Source organism: Perna viridis, chromosome 6 (genome assembly GCF_037379345.1).
Source record: "Perna viridis isolate PV_CMFRI_1.1 ecotype Kerala chromosome 6, ASM3737934v1, whole genome shotgun sequence".
NCBI classification, from domain to species: domain Eukaryota; kingdom Metazoa; phylum Mollusca; class Bivalvia; order Mytilida; family Mytilidae; genus Perna; species Perna viridis.
Window position 1 is genome coordinate 8,375,356 of NC_142450.1, and position 19,526 is coordinate 8,394,881.

Below are 19,526 nucleotides of genomic sequence, written 5' to 3' on the forward strand. Positions count from 1 at the left end.
CGCAAACGAATTCAAGATCAACAAGGTTCTTGTTTCTTGTTTTTTTTATGGGGAGGGTGCATAAAGTGGTCGATCGTATAGAACGTAGGCGTAGGAACAGGCTATGTATGTGGACCTATGTACTATCTGCATACTCCACTTTATGGCAAATTGGTAACCCAATCAATCTATACTTGTTTTTCATCTTATCCAAAAAAGCGTTGTTCCTACACCGGTAGACTATGGACTCTTTGAATATGTTACACATTTAGACCAGTGATCTTTTGAATATGTTCTCCTTTGGAATAGGAATTCCGTAAAATTATTGGCATCAGGAGGCTGCAACTTTTTATTGTTACACATTTGGATACGGAACCCGTCAATGACTATATCGCTAATGACTGTGAACATGTTACACCATAGGAAAAGGGACCCCGTGAATAATGACTCAGTGAACATGTTACACCTTAGGAAAATGGACCCCGAGAGTAAGTCACATCTTAGGAAAGGGACCCGTGAATAAGTTAAACCTTAGGAAAAGGGACCCCGTGAATAAGATATGTCTTAGGAAAATGGACCCCGTAAATAAGTTACACCTCAGGAAAGGGACCTTGTGAGGAAGTTACACCTTAGAAAAAGGGATCCCTGTGAATAAGATACATCTTATGAAAAAGGACTTCGTGATGAAGTTACACCTTAGGAAAATGGACCCCGTGAATAAGATATAATATCTTAGGAAAGGGGACCCCGTGAAGAAGTTACACCTTAGGAATGGGCACCCCGAGAAGAAGTTACACCCTAGGAAAAGGGACCCCGTGAATAAGATTTATCTTTGGAAAAGGGATCCCGTGAAGAAGTTACACCTTAGGAAAAGGTATCACGTGAATAAGTTACATCTTAGGAAAAGGGGCCCCTTGAATAGGTTACACCTAAGGAAAAGGGACCTCGTGAGTATGAATAGATGCATTTACAAATGTATATATATAAATTTATGTCTACCATCACTAAGTTATACTCTTTATCATGGGAAAATATTAATATATATGTACAGAGTTAGTCAACATAAGGCTATTTATCTACTTATATCTTATTATTGACCTCAGTACAATAGCGAGGTACAAATGCACGCCCTTCTAGTAATGCATAGAACCTAAATTGTTGATTTCTACGATTTTATTCTGTAAAACTTATCTAAAATTTTCGCCATTAAACATTTCAATCACGATTTAGAGGTTTATCTCTCCAAGGTATATTTATCTTTATTACTTGTGTACTTGAACCGTCCAAACGACGGATCAATATAACGAAAAACGCCTTAAATCACTTGTTATCTTGGTGTAAACCGTGTAACAAACCAAGAATATATATTGTACTTGTATAAGACTTTTGAAGAAGTAGCAGGCTATCCTTTTGTCTACTTCAATTTCCGTGAAATTGGGACATTTTAGATATGTGCAATGCTTACCATTTTAAAAATGTACCAGTAAGCTTAAATTGTTTACATCTAGTGTGGCATCACATCAACAAATACAAATGTATTTAAAAGATAAAGAGACAACACACAAAGCGCAGCAATAAAACCATAAATCTATCTGCATATGTCACAATCCTAAGTATAGTCATTTTAATTTATAGAGCTGTGTTGTATACTTTCAGAGGATAGACGGAAATGTTATTTTAAAATTGATTTAAAGATTTATCTAATAAATAAAGATAACATTGTGTAAGCTTCCTCATCATTGTTCGTAAAAAAGACTGAGAAATACCCACTTGCAGGTTTAAGGTTAAACATTGTAACAATGTACAATACTTACCGGTATATACATACGTATATGATGTTTGATTAATTTAGACCTCAGCTTAAAATATATAATTGTTTACAACGTTCTGCATCTATTCAAACGGTCATTACAATAATGCAAGGAGACATATAAAGTTACAGCATATAAAAAGGCTCCTTTTTAAAGTACTGTGCAAATTCAGTGATTTCCAGTGTTTTGTTTTTATTTATATGTTAATCATAATATAAGCCCCATCTTGTTTCTTGTGACATGGCCAACAAATATCTTCCAGTTGTTTGATAAAATGCCTTTGCAAATGCGAAGGCCGAATGATGGTCTTTTTTTGTTTAATTTATCTTGAGAATATTAAAAGGCAGAAAAAATGTCTGAATGAAGAACTTGGTAAGAATGGCTTAGACGGCTTTTATCAATGATTTAGTAAAGTATGCATAGTTTCATTAGAAACATTTTTCAAGTGCGTTATATATTTCATTCATACAGAGAGTATTGATATATATCTACAAAGTTGTTTTTGTGTGAGGGCCTCATGGATGATTAGTTGTAAACTGACTGTGTTACCCTCTTGAAATAAAGTAAGAATAAAGGATATGAACAATCAAATTGCGATAATAAAAGGAACGATATACAATAAACATGATTTATTTTATAAGTCACAAGTTTCAAAAAGTCTGTAACTTGATGAGATACTTCTTGTGTTCTTTTGATGACCTCTGTTGATTTTCTGTCAGAATTGATCATAAATGGCTACAGAATACCTGATTATACCTGACGTGTATATGTGAGTATAAATGACTTCTGCGAAAGAAGAACGCTGGAGATTTTAAAGAATCAAAAACAAACAAAAAATGGATTTTTGGCTCAATGAGATATAAAAAGAGGCAAAAATAAATCCTTCAGTTTAATTTTTGGCGACAAATTGATTCGTAAACGTGGGGTATTAGGGTATCCAAAAATCACATTGGAGTTGATTTGGGGGAGGGGGCGTATCTTAGCCTACACACATATATATATATACGTACTATTATACAAGCCAGAGACAGTTCCGGGAGTTTAGGACGGGGGCACAAGTAGAATTCAAAGGCAAGGCAAGACAATGTTTTGGGTGTAGAATTTGTTTAAAAATCAAGAATTCAACACATAAAAAATGTGTTCCCATTTTAGAGGGGCCCCACGCCCGACTTCCTTGGATCCACACCTGCAATTATTTATTAAGACGATGATGTGGCGCGGAGGAATATTGAGCCTATTTTTACGGTTGTTGAAATTTAAATTATTATGGTCATTTATGTTCTTTGTTGTTGATGTCTGTTTTCACTGTCTGGTCTTCGTTCCTGGAATCCGTTCTTTTGATTTCCACTAGAATAAGTTGGAACATCTTAATTTTGTCAAATGAATACGTTCTGTTGGGGACAATCTGAGAAGATATGGATCAATTCTGAATTCACGTTTAAAAGTGGAATAGAATTCACCACGAGATGTCTTGTCCATTTGTGAAAACCAAGACTGATAGAATTGATCACATAATGTCTGTTTAACTGTAATCTTAAGCCAGTTAATATTTACTTGATTGTGTTCTTTCCATAAGTAACTAAGACCTGTATCATCCAAGATAGATTTAATATAGTTAACCCACCTAAGTTTGGTTGGAATATTGTCATGCAATTTTATCATAAGCCGAAGCATCAGATTTGACAGTTTTTGTTCTTTTTGCATAGTTCTTGCCCAAAGGCTAATCATTCTTACTTTAACAAATATTTCAAGTGGAATTCTACCCAATTCTCCATAAACTATAAAATTTGGAGTGCTGCTTCTCAGCTTAAGGATATTTTTTACAAAATGTAAGATGCACCTTTTCAATGTTTTGCTTATTTTCAAAACCCCAGACCTCAGAGGAATATAACAGTATTGGTGATATCAAAGTAACAAATAACTGTAAATCAATTGGTGGTGGAATGTCTCTTAATTTCCTATAGAGAGCACAAAGAGCTTCTTGGGCTTGATCTATTAGACGCTTTCTTGCAATAGCGAAACTGCCGTTGTAATTGAAAACCATGCCTAGATATGTATACGACTCTACTATTTCTATATTTTTGTTATATATTTGGAATTGTAAATATTGTTTACACTTTCTTTTACTGAAGACAACAACTTTTGTCTTTTCAGTATTAACTTGTAATTTCCATTCTTCACAGTAATTAGCAAACATATCCAATGCTTTTTGCATAGCTTCCTTTGTTTCTGACATAACAATTGTATCATCTGCATAAAGCATCACAAATATTTTGACATATACATCAAACATTTCTGAGCATGAACTTTCTATCAAATCTAGATTTTGTACTTCATTGTCTTGCAAAAAGATTTCTAGATCATTCAAAAAAATTGAGAACGAAAAAGGCGACAAGTTTTCTCCTCGTCTTACACCAACTCCACAGTTAAAAAATGCAGAGAGTTTACCTTGATGCCTAATACAAGACCTAATATTCTGATACATATTGAAAATAACTGAAAATATTTTTCCTGTTACATTGGATTTTTGAACTTTTAGCCACAGACCATCTCTCCAGACTGCGTCAAATGCTTTTTTAAAGTCAACAAATGTGCAAAATAGTTTTTTACCTTTTGAAAAATATATAGCTAAAAGGGAGTGTAACAAAAATGTCGTCAACAATAGAATAACCCTTTCGAAATCCAGTCTGTGATTCAGATAAGAGCTCAATCTCATCAGAAAACAGTAAGTCTTTCATTCAAAATGGATGAGAAGGTTTTCCCTAAGCATGAATTTAGTGTAATTCCTCAGTAGTTATTTGGATTCGATACCAAACCTTTGTTCTTATAAATGGGTACAATGATTCCTTGTGACCAAAGTTCTGGTACAATACCTGTATCAAGTACTAAATTAAAAATCTTTAAGTATACATGCATTAGCTCCAAAAACAGTGTTTTTAAGATATTCATTAAGAATATCATCAGCTCCACAGGCTTTGTCATTTTTTAGATTTCTAATATTTTTAAGTATTTTGTCCTCAGTGATTGGACCATTAAGTAATTCGTTCAATTCACTTGGTAAGTTGTTGACAATATTTTCAAAAACAAAACAAAAAAATTAATAATAATTTATTGATAAGTATTATTAATATATGATTTCTTACCTGCAAACTTACGCAGTTCAAGGGTCATCATTACCTTTTAACAAATAGGGCCCCAATTTCACCACAATTTCCCTAAGACTACTGAAAGACCTGTGTATCTAGAACATTTTAAGGTATAACATCCCTTAGATATGAAAAAGATACATCAAATTTATATAAAATTACATCAAAAACTTGCCTCTTTTTTGGGTTAATTTTATCAATTCTGTTAAGAGTACAAAATTAAACACCTGAGATTCACTTAATATGGTCAACTCATTTACACATACCCAATCACCTATTGGGTATAGGTGGTGGCTATTGTGCATGTCAATGTGAATAGAGTTTACCTTTAATACATCTAGGTAAACAATGGACCCTTTTGTGCGAAATGTGGGATTGTAGATGAGCATGCGTGAAGCATGCTCAGTATGAACTTCTGTGAGGAAAATTCCTTTGTTCTACCCAAACCATGGTTTATTGAGCATGCTCACCAACTAATCACAAAAGGGTCTATACAAATAATCATGTTTAACATAGTGTACTAGGTAGTTTCTGTTGGTAGATTTATACTGGTCATGGCATTGACTGGGTCTTCGTAGATCAAGTAACTGCACATTGTATGCCAACTCGTGAGACTAAATTTCACTTTGCTTAATTGGTGCCCTTCCTGTGACTATAATCTAAAACGTTATGCTATTTTACTACTGTCTTTCCAACTGGTAACATGAGCTTAGCATTAGCTTCATGACATTAGTGAGACATTTATTACATTAGGTGTAAAAAAAGCTTATTAATAAGCTAACATCAGCCCCTTCCAAAACATTGACAGTGATTCGTTTTGTTAATTAATATCCAATCTTTCATTAAATAGGGCAAATAATCAAGAACTTCACTAAAAGAAATTAATGTTCATGTCGCTGCGTTCTAGATCTGCATATTGGTGCCTTCATTAATACTTCAAATCCATGGACCGTCCCTTGCGTGGCCTTTCCTGCCAAAATAAAGGTACTTCCATCATGATAGTATTTCCATCCTGATACTAAATGTTAAAAGCATCTTAATACTTGCTCAAAGCATCAGCATGCAATTAAACTGTCACAAAAGCACCGCAATGGAAGTCCAAATAATCACGATGAAAGTCCAAATAATCACGATGAAAGTCAAAAATAATTCAGAATAATCACGATGAAGGTCAAAATAATCACGATAGAAGTAAATAATCACAATGAAAGTAAAAATAATCACGATGGAAGTCAAAAGCATCGCAATGGAAGTCAAAAGACTTGCAATGGAAGTTCAAAGCATCGCAATGGAAGTTTTGGGGCCAATACTCATCCTTCAGGTCAGGTCAGGTAATCTAGTATACATGTACCACCCTGAACTGATGGTATAATAATTACCTTAATTGAATTTTTACACCTTTCTCTTTAATGCTTATTGTCCCTCTTTTTGGGTCAAACTCCCTCTTTGAGAAAGTCTCCTATATGGGAGACACAAATCTCCCTCTGTCACAAATTCTCCCTCTTAGCAGAAATATTGCACAAATTATGTTCTATATTAATGGCTAGATACAATGATTATGTAACATAATAATAATTGAGAAACAGTCAACAAATAAGTTATCCTTTTGTTGTACTAATTACTCAAATTTTGATTAGGAACCCCTTAGTAGATAAATAGGATTATCATAGATTTTATATCTTTGTCTTACGTTTGTACTTTGATTTCTAGCAAAATTATCCTTTTTTATGATAAAAAGGTCATCACGTAGAATCTTGGAAAAGTGGAAAAGAGGGAGATCTCCCTTTCTGAGCATTCAAAATGTTAACAGATATGCATTCAAATATTGCATTAAATGATATTTGTAACTTAAAGTTACATTACGGTAACAAATTCTATATCATCTGATTAATCTAATCAGTTCCTTTCTGCATGGTTTCATAAAAGAAATCTCAAATTGAGATTTTCTTCAATCTTTCCTCAATTTAACTCAAACTTGGACCAATCAGCTAGATCAATTGAACTTGAAGATGTGAGGAAATTCTCAACTTGTGATTTTTCAAGAAACCCTGGCCAACAGAAGAAATAGTACTTCAATGTGATTATTCAAGTATAAATGATTGACTTTGTAATTGTTATATCTCTTCTTAATCAAAGAAGGAAGAATTGTTTTAATTTTTCATTTTTATTTCTTACCCCAGCCCCATTCTTCCCACAATTATCTGGACCACACAGGCTTAGGGCTTATATCTTTAGCATTTACATATACCACTTTGAGAAGTTCATGTGACCTTTACATTTAATCAGAAGGTCTCTTCATTTGCACTTTAATTGAAAAAAAAAGCATAGCCATAACTTATTAGTATTTTGATCAAGGCCATATATTTATGTCTTTGGTAAGTTGGTGACTTTGGCTGTGTGTTCCATACTATGATGATCACCATGTGACCTTGACCTTTGACCTATAGGTATCCATTATTCACTTTTTTCTCGGGAAAAAACATGTCATTTGACCTTATAAGACTTTAGAAGTTTGGCATGTAGGTTACCATGAGGGAATGTAATACATGTACGTGTCATAGTGATTCATGTGACTATGACATAATTGATGTCGAAATGTTTTTTTTATAAATACGGCTGAAAGAATTGTAAAATTTTGGTATTTTAGAGTTTAGATAAAGTATAAATATCAGGGTTTTTTCTTGAATAATTGGATTGGACAGTTCTTTTGAGCTAGATTATGGAGACTGGATGAACATTTGAGTTTGTTCTGTTATTGTTTCTAAATGATGATTTGTAATACAGCATGACACTTGATACTAAAGACAATGTACAACACACAGGCAGGGTATCATTGAATGTCCCATTAGATGTTCCCTTTTTACTACAGTGTATTATAAATAATTGATTTTTGATCAGAGGCTACCGTATTTACTAGAAGTCTTTACAAAATCAAACAGGAGGTAACAGTTTTAAACCACATAAAAAGTCTTAGTTTTTTCATTCAATGTTCACTTTTGAGATGAATATTATATAAATGTATATGGATTGGATAGATGCATGATATTGGCACTATAGGCAAGAGTTATTATGTTCCTCAAAACTCCTTTGAAATGGCTCAATGGAATAAAACCAAAGTTTGCACAAAAATATTTGGAGTTGTGTGCAACGTTTATATTAAGTAATCTAACATGGCCACAATTTCAAAATGGCTGCTGTTTTTAAAAAAATTCCTCATTTAATAGGAAAAAAACGTAGATTGATTGATTGATTGTTGGGGTTTAATGCCTGAGCAGCAATATTTCAGTTATATTCAGGCGATGAACATGAAATGGATGATAAAATGAACATGAAATGGTGATGATGATAAAATGGAAAGAGCGATGGGACACGAGGATAATGGGGTCAACAAATTTTGATTGCCACTAGAAAAAAAGAAGGGATGGGTAGGATCAGGCAATTTAGCTCCCTGTGGCGGAGCGCAAAGTTTCCTACTCGTATCGAATACCACAACATGGTTCTTTAACGTGCGAGGAAAGTGGCATCTTTCCCAACACGGTGCACCACTATGGTTTGCGGTCAGGTTTTCCGTATTATAGCCTGACAACCCCAGCATGTAACATGCCAAGGGTACCCCATTCCACCACCTGGGGCACACATCCCAGTTGCTCTGTGGGCAGACTGCCTAGCCCCTGGCTAGGTTTCTAAGCACTATTTAGTTGCCCTTTATGACAAGCTTAGCGCTGCTGTAGGCCTATTCTTTTGAAATCCCGACCTGCATGGGGCCAAAAAAAAAAAAAAAAAAAAACAATTAAAAAAAAAAAAAAACGTAGAAAGTTCATACTTGGTTTGAAAAACAGATCATTGTATGGGTTAATGATTGACCATATTGAAATTTAAAAAATGGCCACTGGTCAAAAAAAAAAATTTTTTAAATTGTAAAAAAAAAATCATTGTACAAATTGATTTAAAATCATCTTGTGCCATTGTGGGAGCTGGGGTAACATCCTGTTAGGCTGTGCATAACAATTATGTCTAGTTGATTTGGTTGATTTTTTTTTGTGGGAGATGAATGTATGATTTCTCCAAATTATAGATCTGAAAGCAGTAAGATCTGTGGTTTTTAAAAGGTTGAAAATACATCGCTTCTTTAGGTGAGGTTGAATTTTTTGGGAGATGAATGTATAATTCTACAAATTATAGTTCTGAAAGCAGTAAGATCTGTGGTTTTGTAATAGATTGAAAATGCATCGTTTCTTTAGTGAGTTTTTCTCCACCATGAATCTCCTCTACCTATCTCTAGATATTTGCTACTGATGGTGACAGGTGAAGGGACAAATATTCTTCAGATTTTGCTATTTTTTAGGGTAGATAAATAAGCCTGAAAACAGATTATCTGTGAACATTTTATATAATGCTGGCCAATTTGTTCACATTGACATGAAAATGAGCATAAGATTGGTCAATTTAACAGTAGAGGGAAAACAAATACAGATATTGCCAGTCTAGAAAATTTAGGGTAGTTTCTGTAATTTTTGCATTTATCTATTCTTACTTTTCCATTATTTTTTAAGGTACATTGAGTATGAAAAAATATTTTAATATATATATACCTGCCAATCTAGAAATTTGCTGTGGTGGGTGATCATCCTACACAAAGAATAGAGATGGTGGTTCATGATGCACCACATGTTTGACTGAGGCCAGAGACTGAAACCAAATCATGTGTAGAGAAATTATACCATCAACAAATTGTGTTGATCTCTCTACCTCTCTCACACACATGGTAAAAGTCAAATGGAAGCCTCTCCTTTCTTTTCTCTGGTTATGGGTACTTGAACCTGATGCTTTGCATTTAGCATGTGGTTTAAAATTATGGTTGAAATTTTGGAAAGGTTGGTTACCTTAAGAAATGTTATGTATGCTGTACCGGATTTTGTTCCATGTTATATATTTTTAGATAATGAAACTTCGGCGGGATTGGGGATGAAATCTGTGACTATACTGTGGGTAATAACTGATGGTGGGTGATAAACCTTTTTGGTGGGTGGGTATATTTGGCCTGCCAAATGGGTTCAGTTTGCAGGTAAACATACATGTACATGATATATGATTACCCCTACACTCTCCAGTTTTACTATGTAATGTAAAATAAAGTTAGCTATGAGCCTTACTAAGCTATAAAAAAGCATTTGAGGATTGAAAGTAAAATTGAACACCTATAGCTTTAATGACATCATGTAGCATCTGTTTTTTTTATTTCAGGTTTATTCTTCTACCACTGTAGTGCCAACAACTAATAACTCAACATCGAAGTCTATCACCGAGAGTCCAACACAACCAGCTGCAATATCAGCATCAACATCAATATCAACTGAACCATCAACAACATCCCAAGAATCTGCAACATCTTCAAATTCTACAACATCCACAACGACTCCAACACCCACCACTACACAACCACCTGTTGATATCAGTAAGAATTAATTTCTGTATGTAAATCTCACATTTCAGCTAGGGACATTTATAGATATTTTGTTGAAACAGTATAAATTTAAAATCAAAATTGAATTAATATTTGAAGGCAATCAAGATTAACAACATATTTGCACAAGAGACACTGCAGAGTTGTGTTATGGTTAGTTACTTGAATTCTTAAATCTTATTTTCCAAGAATCAGGTGCCTATTTCATAAAAATTTGTAACAGTTAAAATGATTGTAAAATATGAAGTGACAAAAGAAAATAGCGTTGTGACTTCATAGCTTATGATAAAGGGGTAAATTCACTAACACTCTTTTCAGGCCTACTATTTTTCCTAAGTTTCAACTTACTATTTGAAATTTTCTATTTGCCTATTTTAGATATAAAAATCTATCTGAATACTTATATACAGAAAATAAAAGCTGTTGTGTCATAATATAGTCAAAAGGAGGGCACAAAGCTCTACTTCTACGAAGTTTTCATGGAATTTTCACAAAAAAATAGAGGATAAGGGGTAGTTTTTTTTAATCCAAAAACATAGAGCGCAGCTATGAATGACAAAATCTTTTGTCAGGAGTTGTGATTGTACAAAAGGCTAATTTTGTATAAATATCAGAGTTTGACAAACATGCTCTATTTTTTCTACTGAAAAATGTCAATTCTGCTAAAAATTTGAATTTTACTTTGCTTTCATCTACAATTTTAGTGCAATGCATGCATTTACACAAATTAAACATTGTTTTTTTTTAATGAAGGCTCATTTTTAACTAGTGAATTATGTAATTTTCAAATTTATTTGAAACACTCTAGTTAATGCTGTGTTTGTTAGTTTCTATTTTATGCTATGCTTGTTAGTTTCTATTTCAATCACAGATAAACAGACAATGATCCAAGGTTTATTTTAAAGTTAATGTAATTCTTAGTTAAATATATAAATTATAACATCAGAGCATTTTCTGTTGATAATTTTATATTTTTTTATTCGTTTTTCAGGCTGTAGACATGTACCTTACTTTATATTTTACAAATATCTACAACAATGGCTCCTAAACTCTATATATATACAGTTAAACACAGGGGCTCATCGCCAATCATAAATTACAATTTACAATCTCACTGTAATTGAAACACAAAATCAACATTGGAATAAATTAAAGTAATAGCCAGTGATATTGTTGGCTCCTTTTAAAACTACCCCATCCTCTTTTAAGTGTCAGTATCTGTAAGAATCAGGCAGTAGGTGAAACATGGTATGAAAAACCCCACCTTTTTGAAATTGTAATTTGATTATTTTCACCATCAGAATCAAGGAAAAAAATACAAGATTTTCCATATCGCGTTGGTAAATTGAGTTATAATTTCATTGAAATGCACATAAGATGAACATTTCAAGGGCAGAAAACTCTGTCAAAAACCTCACTTTCCAACATTCTGTTGAACAATTTCTGAACAAATCTAATGATGCAGTGAACAAATGGTGGTCTTTTCAAATAGAGAAATTATCCTTGAGTGAAATCACATTGTCAGACTGGTGGGGTTTTGACATGCATGTTACAGATTTTTACCATTATGCCTGATTCTTACAAAAACTTGAATTATTAATTTGAAATAATTAATATATGTTTATTTTACAAGCCGTTTTGTTCAGGTATTCATATTTGCTAGCTACTACAGCAGCTGGCTTGGTGAAACTTTTTAATTTTACAATAAAATAGTAAAATAAATCATGATTCATTTCGTCTGAATATAGCTGAAATATTGCTGCTCGGACGTTAAACCCTAACAAACAAACAAAAACAAACTTAATAGGAGTTTAGACTTAGGACAATGCAAATTATTCATTAATATCAGATACCTCTAATTACTGCTAATTGTAGTATTGTTTTTTGGTTAATAGGTGGAAATTGTACCAATAGTTCAAAATGTGGCAATAATGCATACTGCAAGAATGGAACTTGTGAATGTAAATATGGCTTCTACCAGATCAATAAGACAGATTGTGATAGTGGTAGGTACAGCACTGATATATCCCAAGAATGTTCTTTTGCATGACTTTTTTCTGAACATGAATCATTCATATATGTACATGTAAAGAATATAAGCAAACTGTTCTTGAATTTAAATGTGAATATTACACATATGATCAATCGGAACTGCTTGGCTATTTCCACTACTCTTAAAAAAAATAACGAGAAAGGCTGAGGAGTTTCAATTGACATATGACATAGCATCACCATTAAGCTGTATTAAAATACAGTGTTAAATTGGGAAACTTCATGTAAAAAATGCAACTTGAAAATATGAGGGTTTTCTTTATTAGTATTAACCAAAAAGAAAGAAATAGAATTGCCTTTATTTAAAAATTACAAAGTGGTCATGATGAATGCATTCATTTCTAAATTTACAGCATTCAATGACATCCAGAACAGCTAATATTAGGCATGTATGCCCTAAAATTTCTGATACTTACACTTAATTCCTATATTTAGAAATAAAATCATATCTACCCATTGATCCCATTCAGTCTTTAAAGATTGCATTAGAAACTTATAAATATCATGCACTATCATCATGTATAAAAAAAATTAAAGGGTAGAATACTGATCATGCATACAAATATTTTTACTACATTACATCCATGGCTTCTTTCCTTTTAATGAGTAAGTCAGAATAGTTCTGTATGAGTCTGTCTTAAAATCATGCATTATGTGTAATTGTCCCATTCTTTTCCAATTTATAAAATATAAAATTCATAAAACCTATTTCTGAGAGTCCCAAAAGTGCCCAAAATTGTTCCATTTAAGACAAGTACTATCTTTAAAAAGAAGATAGCCGATGCATTAAAATTTTACTTCCAAGTTTCTACATTTCTTTTAAGAAAATAACACAATGGCACGCAATTTCAAATTTTTTATACAATTTTTTCGAACGCAATTTCAAATATTCTATACAGCATTTTTGAACGCCACTAAGTTAATAGTATTTGGCCAATCGGGAGACACAGTTGCTGTCAGGTGGCTTGCATTTCCATATGATAGTGTCCTTAATGTCTAAGGGTAAAAAGCAAAACTATTTTGACTGCGTCTGAAAAAGTTCTAAACATGAGGAGGGGAATTACCCCTTTTAGACCCTCCCTTGCATAACCTTGCATGCCATCCTGAAATGTTAGTGTATAAAAGAAATCTATAAATGACTCATTGCCTACTGTTGCATAATTAATCTTTGATGGAACTATATTATCATTATTACTATTTTTGTTTTGGTATGAAAAGTCTGATCATACTGGTTAAAGGGAAATTGTGATTAAAGACTTAAAAACCATATTAATTTATTGATATGTTTAACATGTATGATGAGTTATACTTGATTTCATTTCAAAACTACTTAGTATCAATAAGGAAGTTCAAATTAAAAATAATCAATACAAGTGCTTTTAAAGTTATGTGTATGAATTTAGTAGGTTTTTCCTCCCAAGATAACAGATATTGCACATTGGTTACACAAACTTTTGTGCAAATATAGATTATGATGTGCACTAACTACACATAGTTCTATAAGGTCTGTTAGATATAGAATTGAACTCAAGAAGTTAAATAGTACTCCAGATACGAATCATGCACAATGCAATTCATGGTTGGAAAGCCTACATATTTTTATTTTTTATATTTTGTTTTAAATGTTATTGTAAACAGAAATTAACATGTGACTTTTCATGTAACTATTGGAGTTTCAGTTTGTATTTATCTCCTAAGAACAGACAGATTGGAATGAATAATTATACAATGCATTATACAGAATTATAAAGCAACTTAATATCAAAAATAAAAATATGTAGCCTTTTTTGGGGGTGCATTACATATTACAGAATTTGCATGATTCTTACAAATACTTCTACTTTAAAATAGCATATCTTAAATTTTACTTGTGAGTTAAAGTTAACAAGGGCTGATCCAGAGATTTTGAAAAGGGGGTTCCAGATGAGTTCCAGATCATCTTTTTCTCATTTTTGCCAAAATTTTGGAAATTACTCTAATATCATACCGGTATGTCTGGCAAATATGGGCAATTGTTGAACAAATTTCTATGAAAGATGTAAAATCATTACCTGGTATTTCTCCATTTCTACATTAAGAACTGGATTGGTATGTTCTTTGTTGATTTAACATTTACTAAAAGTGTTTTGTGTTTTCAAGCTAAATAATAATATTAATGTTTTGAATAGACATTTAAGCTAGCCCAAGGAAGGCACAACAAAATTGACTTTAAGACACTGATCCTGCAATTTGCATGGTCACCCAGCTTGAGAGGAGAACATGTCTCCAAGGTAGCCCCTGGGATTTAGAACTGGATCTCAAAAGTTATTGCTTTTAGGAAAGTGACTTTTAAATAAAGTAAGAATCCCATCATTTCTTTATAGACTTTTAAAACAAAAATGAGTGAAATTCAAGAAAATACATGCTTTTGCTGTTATATAAAACCACATGGGTATTAAAGATATTTTTGGCATGTTATAATTTGAAAAAAAAATTACTAAAACAGTTAAAGTTGCTGCTTTCCAGTAGAGTATAATTGTTGTCTGGGATATCAATGAGGGATATATTGTCTCATATTTCCTGTCATCATCATATTAACCCTGTGGTTTTTAGGAACATAGGATGTTGACAGGGTATATATATATATATAATACCATATTGTTTTGTACATAATTATACATGTAATATTAAAAACTGGAGAAAAAAAAATTCATGGTGGTGGTTGTCTACTTTTAGGAATATACATGTACCTTCCTTGGGATTTTAGCATGGTCAACTGGAATACAAGTATATGTTTCCTGTAGCCTGTCCATGTTAAGAGCTGTTGAAATTTTTAGGGGATGTTAAAAATTTCATATTTTCAACTTAATATGAATATTCTTTTTGAGAACAAAATTGATGTGATATTTTAAATATTGCAAAGACACATCTGGGCCTATTGCCATGATTTCCCTTGTGAAAAATAATTAATCAGAAGGGGGATCTCATTTTTATATATATTAAACAAGTGTCTACCAAATAAAAAATGGGAACAATAAATTCTGAAGACTTATTATTTAAAGTTTTCAGTTATTATTATAAACAGCTCTGATATTATGTAATTATACTTATAATATATAACATGTATTCTTTTTTTCTGACAGTTAATGATCTCATTGTAACTGATCTTCATGTAACTTCTTCAAATGAATCAAGCATATCTGTTGCATGGTCTGCACCATCTATCAACTCTAATATCAACTATGTCTTAGAATATTACATTGAGATTTCATCAATCGGATCCAATCGAACAATATCTGAAAATCAGACAACTTTTAATGATCTTATGCCTGGAATGCAGTACAATATATCTGTAAAGACTGTTTTGAATGTCACCGTCCATTCACCTGAAGAAGTGATAACAGAATGGACAAGTAAGATTTTCATCTTCTTTGTATTGAAGTATGCTGCCTCCCGAAACAAATAGCTTGGGGGTATATAGGAATTTCCTGTCTGATTGTCTGTCCATCTCTACACATTTCTTGTAAGGGCAACTCTTCCTAAACCACTCAAGTGATTTTGATGAAATTTCATAGGAATATTGGGTATCATATATAGTTGTTCATGTAGGTACTAGTATATATATATCTGTTGGACCAATTTTGAGTGCTCCAACAGCAAATATATATACAACTTCAGGGACTTGCATGTTAAAACCTGGTAGGTGTAACTCCTTAAAACAGCTCAAGGAACTTTGATGAAGCTTGATAGGAAGATTGGGCATCATATATAGACATGTAGACTGCTGGAGCACTAAAAATAGAGATAATCAAACTTAAGAGTTTTACATGTTAAAACCTTATAAGTGCAACTCCCCTGAACCACTCAAGAGACTTTGATGAAATTTTATGGGAAAGTTGGGCATCATATGTAGATATGCATGAAGTAATATATTAACTGTTTGAAGATTCCCAAGGAGGGGATAATTGAACTAACGAGATTCAGTAGGTTGTGACCCACACTGATTTTTTATTAAAGTCTTGAACAGTTTTTGTTTCTAAGATAAAAGGTTAAAAATCATATTATTGTACATAAAGTGTTGATGACATGATTCACCTTAACGTCCTTTTTTATCACCTGTCTCATTATTCCTTATAAGTACTAGTCATTTTTTTTATATACTTCAATAAAGAAGAATCATATAACATGAATATTCTAACTTGAATTTATATGGACTTTATTTGCCTTGTGTGTTAGTCCATTCTTCTTCATTTATGTATTTGTCTTCATACTTCACTGGTGGCATATGGCCTTTATCAAATGATTTTTGACATGTCTTGTTTTCAGTTCTGGCTAGGGGTATAAGGTCTAACCATTATTTTTAGAATGGTTTAGGGTTAGGAATATTATTTCAGGTAAGTTATAAGTGTGGTATGTAAGTGTCTTATTTAACTTGTGACAAATTTAGTGTGATTTAGATTGTTTAGAGGAGTAATGAAACCAGACATAAAATACAGGCTTAAGCTAAAAAATTACAAATAGATCTAGACCATTTTATAGAGGATGATTTATGCTTTAAGTTTTATTGAAATCATGAGTATAATAGATTTTGATATTGGAGAGATTTACTATGTAAGTCAGAAATTAAATTCTATTAAATGACTCATGAACAATTTAACCCTTGATGAAAGAACTGCTGAATATGTATTGAAGAAAACTAAGAAATTTTAAAGGTTTAGGATAGTATAATACACTATTATTGTGGTGAAGGATTCAGAGTGATAGAATTCTCCAGATGTTTTATGAAGGCTTAAGTACAAACAAATCGGAGACAGAACCAGGTTTGTGTCAGTGAATTTATTAATGACTGCAACCCTCCTCGTTTTAGTTCACCTGGTTCAAAGGGCCAAGTTGCCATCATTTGATATCTGTCATCCTTCGTTGTCCTCTGCTGTTGCTATAAATTTTTTTAAAATATTCTCCTCGGACACTACTGGATCAATTAGAACAAAACTTGGTGTGTATGTTTATTAAGATATTTTGCCCTAAGAATTTTATCTGTTGCTGGCCGCTGTTTCTTAAAATAGACAATTGAAGTCTATTCCCAGTTTTTTGCCTGTATTTAGAAAAAAACATTACAAATAGAAGAAAACTAAAACTTCTTAGACTCTTCAGTCTGATTAGATCTGTCTTCTTTGTAAAATTTCAAGTAAATCTTACAACCTGTTTAAGAGTTTTTTTTCATTTTTTGGTTATTTACTTGAAAAGTAAAGCAGTTAGCATGAAGAGGTTAATTCTCTATCACAAAAATGATATGATCTGTCATCAGTCAGAATTTTAGAAAAATTGAATGGTGTTAAATGGAGTTATTGCCCCTGAAATAGCAATTTTTGATGTTTTTGCTATTTTCTTGATATTATTTCTAAAAATCTTCTCCTCAGAACTACTTACTAAATAAAACCGAAATTGGTATGCATATTTCTTTAGTTATCCTGCTTAGAACTGATGTGGGAATTTTGATTCACTGAAAAACATGGCCACTGGTACTAAAAATAAATTGAAATGGGTGGGAACAACAGTTTTTTGCAAATTTCTCTAAAAACATTAGGTTTAGATCAATTCTTACATCAATGAAAATGTTCAACAAGATGAAATTTTTGAAGGTGAAATTTTCCTGAAATTCTGTTGTCCCATGTTGTTGTAGGCTGTGTGAGCTATGCCATCATTAGGCATTCATTGTCATCGTCTTCAACTATTTTTCAAACATCTTCTGCTATAAAACTATTGAACGGATTTGGATAAAACTTGGTTGTTCCTTAGGAAATTCTACACAACGTATATGCTTCAAATTTTGATCCATTGAAAAACGTGGCCACCATTACTAAAAATAGAACATAGGGTCAAACAACAGTTTTCCCAAATATCTAAATAATCATTTAGTTTTTGACAAATTTTGGTGGTATAAAGTGTTCAGCATGATAAGAGCTGCAAGTTTGCTAATTTTTTTGAAAATATGTCAGTTGATGTTGTTGTCCTTTTTTGACATATTTGGCTAATTTTGATGTTATTATTTCAAAAACTTCTTCTCTGAAATTACTATTTAGACTCAAATGATACTTTTTAAAAAAAAATATTTACTTTTTTAAATCCAACATGTATACACAATTGATTCAGCATAAAGCAGAATACACCATAAAACATGTCACCGTAATGTTGGTTTCTGTTGTAAAATAAGTGTTGTAGGTAGAAATGAAAAGAGACATTGTTATAAGAGATAGAATGATGGAGATATTGAATTTTGAATAAAAAATATGTATGAAACATAATAATTAAGAAATTATAAATTTAACATATTTTCACGTGAAGAAGGATCTATCAAGATAAAAACTCAAAATTATGCCAAAGTTGGTTTGAATAAATTTATCTTCACACTTATGTTTCACAGCAATCATTTTCTCTTAAGTTATACATATACTTCAGTTTCTTTCTAAGGCCTTATAGAACTAATTGTGTTTCAAAATATTTTGTACAATAAATGTTATGTTTGGTCCATAGCAATACATTGTTATGTGGGTCACCTTGGCAAACATAATTCAGAATTCCCAGTAGAATAAAACAGAACTTGGTAAGATTGTTTCACAGAGTATTCTGCAAAAAGGTGTTGCTTGAATTTTTGATAGGTCAAAAAAACAGGGCAGCCATTACAAAGAATAGGACATAGGGGTCAAAATGCTGTTTTTTTTCTATTTTTTCCTGAATTATAGAAAGAAAATGAAGAAGAAAGCTATTTTCACGATACACATGGTATCCTGAGTTGGAAGGCTATGATGAAATTGTTGTATAACCATGATTAAACTTCATAATATGTTTTTTAGCTCACCTCGAAGAGGCCATGTGAGCTTGGCGTCAGTTGTCCTCTGCCATTGTCTGATATAACAATATTTCATAAGTCTTCTCCACTTTTGAATGAATGTTCCTTAGAGTATCTTGCACAAAAGTTGTGTTTAGATTTTTGATCCATTAGAAAACCTGGCTGCAGTTGCTTTTTTAAACCACGGAGGTAGGTCAGTCACCAATTTCTACATATATCTCAAAAACTAAAAGAGATATATTGAA

General features: G+C 32.2%; 1 protein-coding gene across 3 annotated transcripts in view; it reads left to right on the plus strand.

Annotated features, from left to right (window-relative positions):
- LOC148613516 (tyrosine-protein phosphatase 10D-like) overlaps positions 1–19,526 on the plus strand; it is an 82,402-nt gene that overhangs the window by 2,013 nt on the left and 60,863 nt on the right. For 2 of the 3 annotated variants that reach the window (XM_088586856.1, XM_088586855.1), the window contains exons 2-4: positions 10,181–10,391; positions 12,296–12,406; positions 15,575–15,844. In XM_088586856.1, coding sequence (XP_088442982.1) covers positions 10,181–10,391; positions 12,296–12,406; positions 15,575–15,844 — 592 coding nt within the window. The remainder of the gene's footprint in view (positions 1–10,180; positions 10,392–12,295; positions 12,407–15,574; positions 15,845–19,526) is intronic. The other variant, XM_088586857.1, reaches the window with a different exon arrangement.